Here is a 12,593-nt window from a genome sequence, read left to right as displayed (position 1 = left end):
AAGCCGTTGAGCCGGTCTCTTTAATGCAACAAGATCCTGGGGCACCGCAGCTCTGTGCCACCTCGTCTCTAAGGCGGGAACAGTTTGAATCACACTGGCCCCTGAGGCAAGTCAAACTCTCAATGCATCATTCAGTAGCATCAGTTGTGAGCTGTAGGAAGTGGGAGCGCAACAGCCTGGCCCGTGTTCCCGCTCGCTCCCAGCGTTTGCTGTAATAAAGAAAAGCTTTAGGAGCTAGGAAAACAACCCGTTGCTCCAGGCAGGCTTTGGTGAGTCTGACTGTAAGTAAATAGCTGCCGTAGCCATGAAGGGCTGGTGATTTTCCTGTCACGTACACGCTCTGTCCCACAAGAGTTAGTGACTAAGCCGTGCCCGGCCATTCAATGCCATATGCTAGCTCAGCACCGTTTGACACAACAGACTCGTCAGCACCGAGCCCTGGCTCCTGTGTCCGCCAGACACAATAAAACTCTCATTTGGTCCCTTCCAGGCAAGGGTGAGGGAACTGAGGCAGGGAGAAAACTGCTCCAGGGTGGAGGGAAAGGGCAGTGCACAAGCCCTGAGGGTGGAAGATGGAAACCCCCCCAGGAGTGGGGAAGATGTTCCCACGCACAGGGGAATAGGACCTGGGGGCAGGATGGGCTCGTGTATATGAAAATGCTGATGACATGGCCTGGCCCTTGGGAAGCTGCAGAGTGTGTGTGGTGTCCTGTCCTTGTGAGGTAGGTGAGAGGGAAGGGCCCGTGCTCAGTGCCCATCTCTGCAATGAGGGAAGGAGCAAGCCACTCCGTGCCAGAGCCCTGCATGGCTTGGGAGGGGCGGGGGGGGGGAGAGGTCCGTTCCTTCTCGGAGGGACTCCACTGAATCGTGCTGCGATGTTTTAAGCTGTGCAAGTTCTGCTCAGCCCTCTGCTGCTGTAGAGCCAGGGGCTTCCCTCCCCCCGAAGGCCAGGCCAGGCCCTAGGCTGCTTCTTGACTGCCCCATGCCATGAGTAAAGTCAGCTTCTGGTTAAAAGGTGGGAAAATGTCACGGGCCCAGTACGACTCAGGCTGGCCCCCCGGAGAGAAAGCAACTGCAGCTCCCCGGGGACCAAGACTCTGGCAGGCCGGCACCATCCTCGCTGCTCCCCGGGGCCGACGCTCTAGTTGTTGCTGAAGCCTGTAGGATTCTGCACCTGCCACCGCCACAAATCTTCACCTGCAAGACACAGAGAGAGACTCAGGCTGTGGCAGCTGCTGAGGCCGGACTAAGCCAGCTGGGGGGAGCGTTGGTGGCTGTAACTCCAGGCCCAATGCAAGAGTCTTGAACCAAACCCTCTAGTTCCTGCAGGTGTGTCAGTGACTCTTCGCACCAATCCCCGGTGCTCCCCCCAGCGCAGCAGCTACGTGACCAGGACAAGGAAGCTAAAGGAGGGTGGGGACAAATGGGCATAAAACTGAATGATGCCCTGCATGCTCCCCTCCCCCGAGAGTCACGGGGAGGGGCCAGAGGAGGCCCAGATTGGGGGGGGGGGGTAGGTCAGAGCACGCCCGGAGGGGTTGCACTTACACATCTTGTCCAGCCCGAAGGCAGCTTTCCAGCCCAGCTCCTGCTCGGCCAGGGCGGGGTCAGCGTAGCAGGCGGCGATGTCCCCCTCCCGCCGTGCAGTGATCTTGTACTTTATCTGACAGGAAAGGAAAGCAACGTGTCAGGGGGGCGACAGTCCCAGAACTTCACCGCATGATGGGGGGGGGGGGGGGGGTGTCCCCGACTTCAGCACAAGGCACAGTCCCATGTAGCTAACAACCTGCCCCCGCAGACCCCAAGGCAGCAGCTCCCCCAGGCTGGAAGCAGGGACAGCTGCCCTTATGCGGGTAAAGCAGCAGCCATAGGAAGAAAGATGCCCTGGAAAGCGCGGCTCATGCAGGGCCAGGGGGCTTGGGTTAGACCGTACCTCTCTTCCCGATGCTTTCTCCATGGCTTTGATCATTTGCAGGACAGAGTAACCACTGCCTGTGCCCAGGTTGTAGATCTGCAAGTAGGACAAGAAACTTGCTGTCTCTTGCTGTGCTCAGGGCCTGGGGGCCGCCCACCCCCAGCTGCCCAGCCCAGCCCAGCCCAGCCCAGCCTTCAGTTTCACCAAAGCACCAGGCCCCACCTCAAACTGTCCTTGAGACAATGGGGCCTGATTTGTGATGAGCAGCTGCAGCTGCAGCTAACGGACTGTGGGCACTTATATGTCTGAAAGTTGGGGCCCAGCTGGCTCAAGGTGGGCTCCCAAAATCAGGGGCCACATGTGAAAGCTGGGCCCTGTCCAACCCCACCCTGGCACTAACACCAGCCTCACCCTGACTATCGGCTCTTTTAACGGACAGATAAGGGGCCTTACTCTTATTGCCCAATAGAGGGAGCAGTAGGGTTACCATATTTCAGCAAGCAAAAAAGAGGACGGGAGGAGCCCCGCCCCTGTCCTGCCCTAGCCCCGCCCCTGCCCCTCCCACTTCCCACCCCCCTCAGAACCCCCAACCTTCCCCCCCGTTCCTTGTCCCCTGACTGCCCCCTCCTGGGACCCCTGCCCCTAACTGCCCCCCAGGACTCCACCCCCTACCTAAGCCTCCCTGCTCCTTGTCCCCTGTCTGCCCCCTCCTGAGACCTTCCCCACATCCTAACTGGCCCCCTAGGACCCTACCCCCTACCTGTCCCCTGACTGCTCCAACCCTTATCCACACCCCCACCCCCAGACAGACCCCTGGGACTCCCACGCCCCATCCAACCACTCCCCACCCCCTGACAGACCCCCCAGAACTCCCGACCCATCTAAACCCCTCTGCTCCCTGTCCCCTGACTGCTCCAATCCCTCTCCCCACCCCTGCCCCCTGACAGCCCCACCCAGAACTCCCAAACACCCCCCCCGATCCTTGTCCCCTGACTGCCCCCTCCTGGGACCCCTGCTCCTAACTGCCCCCCAGGACCCTACCCCCTACCTGTACCCTGACTGCTCAAAACCTTCTCCACCCCCCCAAAAAGCCCCCCCCGAACTCCCGACCCCCCCGTCTCTTGACTGCCCCCTCCAAAATCTCCCTGCCCCTTCTCCTGCCCCCTGGCCCCCTTACCCTGCCACTCAGAACATGGTGTTGGGCTCTGTGCGGAGCCGGACACATGGCTGCGCTCCCCAGCACAACACACAACCCGGTCCCTGCCCCTGCACAGTGCTGCTGGAGCGGGGCGCTGGGCTGCAGGGGAGGAGGAGCTCTACGGGGGGGGGGGGGAAGAGGAGGAGCTCTTCAGCTGCTCCGGAGTCCAGCCCGGCAAGCTGCGGGGGAAGGGCTCTGGCTGCCAGAGCCCCATGCGAGCGGCTGACTTTCCTGCAGCCCTCCCAGCCGCGCCTCGCTCTGCATGGGGGGAAATCCTGGACATTTTTAGTGATTTACAAATTCCCCCCCGGACGCTATTTTTAACACAAAAAGGAGGACATGTCCGGGTAAATCCGGACGAATGGTAACCCTAGGGAGCAGGGCAAAATGCCTTTGCCTTTATAATCACCCAGCACTAGAGGTGTATATAATTCCCCTTGAGCGACAGCCCCTACTTTGGAATGGGGGCTCCGGCCGAAGGAGCTGGCTCAGCTGAGCCCACGTTAACGTCGGTGAGTCGCGGCTCTGCTAATCCCCAACACCCGGACTAGAGCCATTTCCTACCTTGCAGCCACAGTTTTCTTTCAGTTTCTTCAGAGCAGCGATGTGGCCTTTGGCTAGATCCACGACATGAATATAATCCCTGACACCTGCCAGGAAGCAGGAAAATAATGCAAACCGGGTCAGTTATGGAGCTGCCGGGAATGCGCCAGGCAGCTCAGTCATCCTGGGCCACCGGGAGCAGGATTTAACAGGCACCATCTAACGTAACAGGGTTTAAGATAAGCCAGAAACACTGGGTAACGCACCTGTTCCATCAGCTGTCTTATAATTGTCCCCAAACACGCTCAGGTACTCCCGGCGCCCCACTGCCACCTGCACAAGGGAATGGGCTCGTGAGTTCAGTCTGCTCATGTGACACACACAGGGAACACGTACAGGGGCTCTTACACAGAGCACTAATTAAAGACAGTCTGCAAGGCGAGTTCATACTTGAGCAACGTAGGGCATCAGATTGTTGGGGATTCCCTGGGGATCTTCTCCGATTCTCCCTGATTCATGGGCTCCGATGGGATTGAAATACCGGAGGAGAATGGCATTCCAGTCCTGGGAGAGAGACAGCGCCAGTCACACACACTGCCTGGGAAGTGCAAACAGGGCCCCAGGAAGCCGCTAGGATTCTCACGGCTCATGCAGCACCCCCTTCCATCCCTCCCCACCACGCTGTTCAAAGGACCCCTGGAATATGAACACAGATGTGTGAACGTTGCTGGTTCGTCTACGCATCTCCCATCCATATCCCAAGCCTTGAGAAAGTTCTGGTGGGAAACAGAAGGCCCAGATTTCCTAGTCCCCTGGGGAAACGTGTAGGTGGGAATGGGTCACTCGATGGAAAATTCATCCCTCATGCAGGTTGCTCCCCACAGAAGAAGCAAGGGCCTTGGCCTCTAAACTCCACAGACTCCCACCCTTGTAGGTTCTACATTAAGGGGCCGGTATGTGTGTGTCCCCGATCTCCCCTAACTCCTCTGCATGAGCAGACTGGGGCTTTGGGGGGCTTTCAGCAGCGCTGCAGGAGTGGCTGATCCCCTTCCCCACAGGCTAGAGGAGATCTGGTTAAAATGCTGGGGAGACACTTCAGACTTAGGACCCAGCTGAGGGGAAGCCCAACCTACTTGATTCCTAGTCTCCCTGGTTCAAGGGCTGAGTGGGTGCTTCTTACCTTCTCGGCCTTGCACAGGTCTCGGATCATCTCCTCAATGAAGTACTTGGATTTGCCGTAGGGGTTGGTGCAGCCCCCAACTGGGTGGTTCTCGTCCAGCGGGAGGTAGGCTGGGTCTCCGTATACTGTGGCCGAGCTGCTGAACACAATGTCCCTCACCCCGTGTGCTTTCATTGTCTGAGAGGAGAAAGCAGGGACCGGTCCAGTGCCGAGCCGCAGGGAGAGCCTCTCCCGTGTGCTCGGCAGTGGGAAGCTCTACGTACATGCTAGCGAGTCCTGAACTGCCCACTAACAACGAGCCCTTTATACAGGGAATGAAACAAACTGATGTATAGCCAACCTATCTGGGGACCAGACCATCTACCACTGAAATGCAGCCACTTCTGGGGTGAAACTCAGCAGCTCTTTAACAGCGGCCACCAACACGGAGTACATGATTTGGGACAGGAAGTGAGGAATGCCGCTGCCAACTGAACAACTGGGGAAATTTAGGGAGGCAGAACAGAACTTCAAAACGTAACTGGGCCTAACACCCTGACTCTTACCAAATGTGCTGAGGACCATTAATCTCGCTCAACCAGACCCTTGGTTTTGCATCACATCCAAGGCACAGCACCCCCTAGTGCCATGCTGGGGTCAGTTCTGACTTGGAAGAGCCATCTACTGAGGTCTTGGCTACACTTGCAGCTGTACAGCGCTGTGAGGTAAACCTGTCTTCGTACAGCTGAGTAGGGAAAAGCGCTGCAGTCTGTCCACACTGACAGCTGCCAACGCAGGGGTGTGGCCACACTTGTAACATTTCCAGCTGTGTTGGGAGCGGTGCATTATGGGCAGCTATCCCAGCATTCATGTGGCTGCAACGTGCTTTTCAAAACGGAGGGGTGGGGTGGATTGTGACAGGGAGTGTGGGGGGAAAGAGAGTGCTTTTTGGAGCATGCCAGGTCTCTATTTTGCAAGTTCCGAACTCCCGGCCCCCTGCTCATTCATTCATTCACTCACTCACTCAAAGCAAGCTGCAATCTGTTTGCTTTTCTCTGTGATAGGAGCTTTGAAACCGGCACTTCCGCACTCCTGCAGCCGGTCACAACAATGGAGAGGATTGGCCACTTGACAAGGTGATTAGTACAGCGCTGCAAGCGTTTACACTCACACCCGTGAATCGTAGCCACTCCGCTCTGGGAGGTGGAGTACCTGCAGCGGTGTACCCAGGGAGATACAGCGCTGTAAGTGCCCTGCCAGTGTGGACGGGGAGTGAGTTACAGCGCTGGGGGAGGCTTTACAGCGCTGTAACTTGCAAGTGTAGCCAAGGCCCTAGTCTAGAGCAGCATATTAATTCGACCGTGAACTGGGAGAAGAGATCCTGAGGTTTCTTCCCAGGCAGCCAGAGGGGCTTTTCCATCCCTCCCATTCTCTCACACTAATTACCTTCCAGGCTTTCTCCTCTGCCCTCCTGCATGTAGCTGATATCCCCTTGTTGTAATTCTGCATGGGGGTTGGTGTCAGCCTGCATGAGCCCCTACTGGACTGGAACTCGGGGTGATGGAGGGCACAGGGTTACCCCCACAGCTGGGCTTACTCCCTGGATCTTCACTCCCCATGATCACTAAGCGGGGCCCACACACAGCTCCCTGGGATCTCTCTGCATCCCCAGCCTTGTGTGCCTTTGAGTCCTTTGCACTGGGGAAGTTCTGGGTACTCCAGTGCCCTGCCTCAAGGGCTCTGCTTACCTCCAGCAGTCGAATAGTCCCCGTGAGGTTCACTTTGTAATACTCCAGGGGTTTCTGAACAGACTCCCCAACGGCCTTCAGCCCCGCAAAGTGCATCACAGCTGAAAAACGGTGCTGCAAGGAAACAAACAGGCCAAAGGTCAGTGCTGGCTGGGAGAGAACTTGGGTTAATGACACCAGCAAAAAGCCCCTAGGGCCGGTTGGAAATTTTCTGTCAAAACGTTTTTCGACTAAACAAAATGTCTCTACAAAAAGTGTCTGCTTGCCACAGAAAAATTCGACTTTCGGTCAAAAGAACCTGAAAACCTCCAAATTTTGATTTGGAAATGCCACCATAGTGGCTCCTGGGAGTTGTAGTTCAGGTGCCTCATGCTCCCATTCTTCTCTATGAGCCATGTTCCCCGGCCAGACTGCATCTCCCATGGTGCACTGTGGCAAGCCAGCAAGAAGGGAGACTGTTGTGAGTCAGGGGAGGTGTACGCACCCAGCCCATAGAGAACAGGGACATGAGGCATCCAAACTACCAGGAGGCCCTGCTCTAACAGTTCCAAAGCCACATTTTTGGTTTGCATCCTGCTTCTGGCAGGAATTTCAGGTTTTTGATTTCTTTTGCCAGAAATGCTGAAATTTTCCATGAGGGAAAAAAAAAAAAAAGACAATGTTCTAAAACCTCCCTGTGTCCCGTGGATACGTTTGTCTCGCTGTTCCCAGTCTAGAAACACCATCCTGCTCCCTCAGCACATGCTCCAACAGCTTCCCCCTGTCAGCACAGAACCTTGCGCAGCAGGAAATCCATATTCCCCCCCTTCCCCGGCAGGATTGCCGCGTGCTCACCTTCTGAAAGAGCTCCCGCAGAGCTGCCTCGTCAAGGATATCCAGCTCCTGGAAAAGAATCTTCTTGCCCACAATCTCCTGCACGCGCTGCAGGCTTTCGGGAAGAGTATCTCCCCCTGGGGAGACAGGTTATTCTGTAATGCCAGGAGAGATCAGGCCTTGACTATGGGCACTCAAGTGGGACTGAGGGTCACCAGGGGCCACAGGATGACAGGACAGAGCCCAGGGGGGCAGTGGCAGTGGCTCTCCTTACCTCGGATGGCATTGTGGAAGTTATCGATCACCACAGGGATATAGCCGGCTTCCACCAGCTCCAGCACGCAGTGGCTGCCGATGTACCCAGCTCCACCCGTCACAAGGATCTTCTCTGCCATCCTCACCTAAGACGGGATGAGAAAACCCATTGAGTGGGATGACGAATGGAGTGAAAGGGGCAATCTTGGGGGCCGGACACTACAGTGACAGAAACCTTAGAAATAATTAGACAGATGGAGCATAGGAATTGCCTTAGTAGGACCTGTAGGTTGGATCATCTAGCCAGGATCCCACCTCTGACAATGACCAATCCCAAATCATTGAAGAGAGTAACCTGTCCAGAGGGTAACTTGCTAACCCAGGCAGCTAGACACCTAAATACCTCTAAAAATCTGGCCCTTTGTGCTTGTCTTATTCCCTAAAAAATCATGAGAGTTTATCTCCAATCCCCTAGAATGGTCATCCAAGGAACTGCTCATTCTTTTTTGAACCCTACTAAGATCTTGGCCTCATTGATACCTAGTGGCAATGAGTCTCACAGGCTAATTTCACATCATGTACAAATGAATTCAGGTTTAATTGTGTTGCCTCATATTTTAACTATGGTCCCCTTGTTCTCACACTATGAGGAAGGGTAAATAGCCTCGCCCGATCTACTTTCTCTTGCCCATTCATTGATTTATATTCTTCTATAATGTCTCTTCTAGTTTTCCCCCCTCTCTCAAAACTAAACACTCCTAATCTTTAGTCTCTCTTTCCAGGACCTGATCATTCTCATCACCCACCTCTGGGCCCCTTCCGATTTCTGTTGAGGCCTCTGTGAGAAGGGGGGGGGGGAAATCACCAGAACTGAACAGAACATTCAGGACCAATTAGATAGATATTTACTAAGCACATGGAAATCTGAAAAACATCCCGCCTGGGAGCAATTCCACCTCCATGGAGTTTTCCTGAGGGAGAGGGTTTATGAGACGTCAACGCCTCCAAAGCACTTAGCAAACGCTCACTAGTTACCCCTGCGAAGAAGGGATTTATTTCCATTTTGCATACGGGGAAACTGAGGCACAGAGAGGCAGCAACTTCCCCAAGATCACACCATGTATCAGTATCAGTCTGGGATCAGAGCTCAGGAGCTCCTAGCTCCCCACCCTGTGCTCAGACCACTAGCCCATGATGCCTCGCACGAACATGAGCTCATTCTGAGGTTAGTCACCTGCTTGACATCACAACCAGTCCCACAGCAGCCAACAAGGGCGTCGCCAAGGGAGGATTAGAGCTTGAGCCAGATCAGATGAGCTCTGAAAAATAAAGCTCTCTGCGCCACGCAAGCGAACCAGCCAGCATAGCACGGGTAGCCATCCAGACGACCCTACCCTGCCGCAAATGCAGGATTGGCCCCAATAGACTCCAGCCCCAGGTGGGGGAGAAAAGCAGCATAAATCTACACCCAGGTTAACCCCATCCCCAAATGGAAAAGGTCGGGACTACAGCAAACCACCTGCTCCATATCTAGCCAAACAAACAAATAAGCCCAGCCCCATTTCTCTGCAAGGGAGAGAGCCCTGCCTGCCAGGAGGAGCAGGGACCCAGCTGAGGGTCCTTAGCCAGCTCTTCCTGTGAGTGGCCAGCTGGGGAGCTGGAGGAAGGAGGCAGCGGAGTTAAATCACTTCTTCTCTCTGTAGTGGGGAGAGTAGGTTCCACCGAGGGGACGCCCAGCGAAGCCGTTTTCTCCCACTCTTCAGGGTGTAGCTTATTCAAGCGGTCTCACTTAGGAGTCAGAGGTTACCTTCCACGTTTCCTAGTCCTTCGTATGCCCTGCAGGGAAAGAGGTTCCAGAGAGCCGGAGCTGGGGAGGTCTCTGACCTGGCAGGAATGACTAAGTCTATGGGGAAATCCACCCTCTTTTGCCCAGGAATAAACATTAGCTGCTTGTCTGTGCTGTCTAGTACAGCCAGCCGGCCGGAAACGCACTCCAGCCTTCCCTCACACACAGGCCGCTCTGAAGCGCCAACAGTTTAGTTCTAAACGCCCTGATGCCAACCTGGCACAGCCTTCCTGAGTCATTCCTCCTGCTCAAGGAGGCTTCTGTCCTTCTGCTGTCAAGGGAGCGGGAAAGGCTGAGCAGGAAGTGATGCAAGGGGCTCCTTCTTCAATGGACTCTGTTAGCAAACAGATCCACTTTCTTCTGGGCTGGACAGCGTGAGGCCCCCCATACAGACTATGAGAGTAAAAGGAGGCTGGGTGGGCTAAAGCCAGGAAATACAGTGAGGTCTGGCCTGGCCTCCCCGTCCCATCCCGCCTAACAGCACAGTCCAATCTGCTATCACCTGAGGCCCCAATGGAGGTATGTAGCTGCAGGACCTGCCCATGACTCAGGTGTGTAAAGCACTCACTGGCACCTGGCACTCCCGGCTTTGCAACACAGGTTAAGTCCCTGCTATCTGCTCTCCCTCCCAAGGCAGTTCCCATTCTCCCTCCTTTTCAGATAGCATTTAACTATCCAGATTAAGGCTCCTCACACACCTAAGCACACATACCACCACCACCGGCATGGATTTTGCACCAGTTCTGGGGTCACTAGCGTCACTTGCTTTATTAGGTTGTACAGTCCGTTGGTGGGAGGCTTGGCTAGCCCCCAAAGCCATCCCCTTTGCCCTATGCATCTGGGTGTTTAAATACCCCTAATGTAAATCGAGGCACCAGCCTCCATCACAGCCTATGAGTTGGAACCAAGCAGCTATTGAAATCCTGAGCTACCTGCTGGTGTACAAAATTCTTGCTTATTGACTCACATAAGCCTAAGGCATCACCATCTGCACGCCGGACTGGTTCAAAATAAGAACTGGAACCTTCGGGCTGACACTTCATGCAGGACACTGATTTGATTTCTTTTTCTAAGTCGTTTTACAGGAAAGGTCTGAAACGTGAGCTCAGCATCCGCTTTCAATGGGCACGGCTGCTGGGAGGAAGGGGGTACAGCACACAGCACATGACGTCTGCAAATCTCCACCTGCCAGGTGCACTTTCTCCACCTTCAGCAAACTTCTCCACGAAAGAGGAAGTGGGTAAAAGAGTAACAGGGAAACCTGAACCGCCTGCAGGCAGCTGCATGGAGGGGACAGTCTTTTGCTTATGTTGCTATATAATAAATTAAGGGGAAGGAAAAAAAAAACCAAACGTCTAAACCAAATCCTCAAATTACATAACCTAATTTGAATATGGAGCCCAGGGGCCTGGGAGTAGGGATTCCCAGCTCTGCCACTGTGGGAATTAGACAGGTGACCGAACTTCTCTGTTCTTCTGTTTCGCCATGTGTAAAATGGGATAAGGGTAACTACCTCCCAGGGTGTCAGTTAACGTTTGTAAAGTGCTGCCTCAACCACCCTTAAAAGCTCAGTTAAGGTCCAAAGCAGGTTTCCAGTCTGTTCCCCCTGCGGGAGGTGATCACCCTCTACGCTTAGCTGGGAGTCTGAGCTGGAACCTGCTGCCCCCTCTGCACCGGGGATGGCAAACGTATCCCACTGCTACCGCTGCCTGAATCCCTGTTTCAGGTCAGAACAAAACTAATGTGCCTAGCAGGACCAACAGGCTCCCTGTCCAGCGGGTGTGTGAATGGGGCCACGTGGTCAGGCAGTAGGACTGCGCTGGCTGATTAGAGGGACAGGAGCCGGTCTGCCTTCCGGGAGGCGATATGGGAAGGTCAGTGACAGCCACACCCTGAGCCCCTTGCCGGCCTGGAACCTAGGCAGGTGTGAGGCACGAATGGCCTTGGGGATGGGTCTGTCCTTCGGGGTGGGTCCCCTGAGAACAGAGCCTCCCTGGAAAGAGCCTGACTGCAGCCTGTGTCCCCAGGGCTCAGCCCCTCTCTCTGTGGCTCGGGGGGGTGGCGTGGGCAGCCCCTTCCTCACATGGCCCTGCGCCCCCCCCCCCCACGCCCTGGTGCCAGCGGTGAATGTGGAGGGGCAGCATTCAGATTCACCCCAGGATCCCACTTCTCTCACCACGGGTGTCGGTGCTCCAGGAGGGGCCGGACTCTACTGGGGCAGCCGACCCCTGCACTAACCGACACCCCCATGCTGACTAGCCAGGATCCCTGACCCCCACCCACTAGCCAGCACCCCCCCCCCCGACTCCTGCACAAGCCAGAATCCTCGCCCCCCCACCCACTAGCCAGCACCCCCCCCAGACCCCTGCACTAGCCAGCACCCCCCCCACCTCCCACCGACCCCTGCACTAGCCAGGATCCCTGACCCCCACCCACTAGCCAGCACCCCCCCCCCACTGACCCCTGCACTAGCCAGGATCCCTGACCCCCACCCACTAGCCAGCACCCCCCCCCCCACCGACCCCTGCACTAGCCAGGATCCCTGACCCCCACCCACTAGCCAGCACCCCCCCCCCCCCACCGACCCCTGCACTAGCCAGGATCCCTGACCCCCACCCACTAGCCAGCACCCCCCCCAGACCCCTGCACTAGCCAGCACCCCCCCCCCACTGACCCCTGCACTAGCCAGGATCCCCACCCACTAGCCAGCACCCCCCCACACACCGACCCCTGCACTAGCCAGCACTCCCCCACCAACCCCTGCACTAACCGACACCCCCCATTTGGCGGGGCCCCCGAGCTGTGCCCTCGCCCCCCCCCCCGTTCTGCTACCACGTCCCCGGCAGGGTCACTCACCGCGACGGTCTCGGCTCTTCCCGGCTCCCGCCCGTGGCGCGGCCCCTTTAAGAGAAGAGGCCCCACCCCGGGCCTCAGGGACACGCAGCCGCTTCCCCATGGGAACGTGTCACTCCCGCCCTCACGGTACGGGCACGCGACATGGCCAAATCGAGCCAAACGCGGAGCGCTGGATCAAACCACTTAGCTCGGGGCGGGGAGAGACGCGGGGTAGGGAGCTAGACTGGCTCAGACCATCGCTGCCTGTGGAGGGAGAGAAA

The 12,593-nt window shown here is 56.3% G+C and overlaps 1 protein-coding gene across 4 annotated transcripts; it reads right to left on the bottom strand.

The window, feature by feature from the left end:
• Position 1: 1 nt before the first annotated feature.
• GALE (UDP-galactose-4-epimerase) lies at positions 2-12,496 on the bottom strand. Of its 4 annotated transcripts, none has more exons than XM_054011578.1 (11): positions 12,334-12,496; positions 7,651-7,777; positions 7,398-7,513; positions 6,564-6,677; positions 4,837-5,013; positions 4,107-4,220; positions 3,923-3,989; positions 3,678-3,763; positions 1,934-2,011; positions 1,549-1,663; positions 2-1,197 (listed from the first exon to the last, which is right to left on the bottom strand). In XM_054011578.1, the coding sequence occupies exons 2-11, from the start codon at positions 7,769-7,771 to the stop codon at positions 1,142-1,144; spliced, it is 1,044 nt and encodes a 347-aa protein (XP_053867553.1). In that variant the 5' UTR covers positions 7,772-7,777; positions 12,334-12,496; the 3' UTR covers positions 2-1,141. The 4 variants fall into 4 exon arrangements, with proteins under 4 accessions (XP_053867553.1, XP_053867551.1, XP_053867552.1 ...); XM_054011576.1 differs by lacking the exon at positions 12,334-12,496 and adding an exon at positions 10,445-10,703; XM_054011577.1 differs by lacking the exon at positions 12,334-12,496 and adding an exon at positions 9,694-10,100.
• Positions 12,497-12,593: the final 97 nt, after the last annotated feature.

Source organism: Malaclemys terrapin, chromosome 22 (assembly GCF_027887155.1).
Source record: "Malaclemys terrapin pileata isolate rMalTer1 chromosome 22, rMalTer1.hap1, whole genome shotgun sequence".
Taxonomy (NCBI): Eukaryota; Metazoa; Chordata; order Testudines; family Emydidae; genus Malaclemys; species Malaclemys terrapin.
This window is presented reverse-complemented; position numbering and strand designations above follow the sequence as displayed.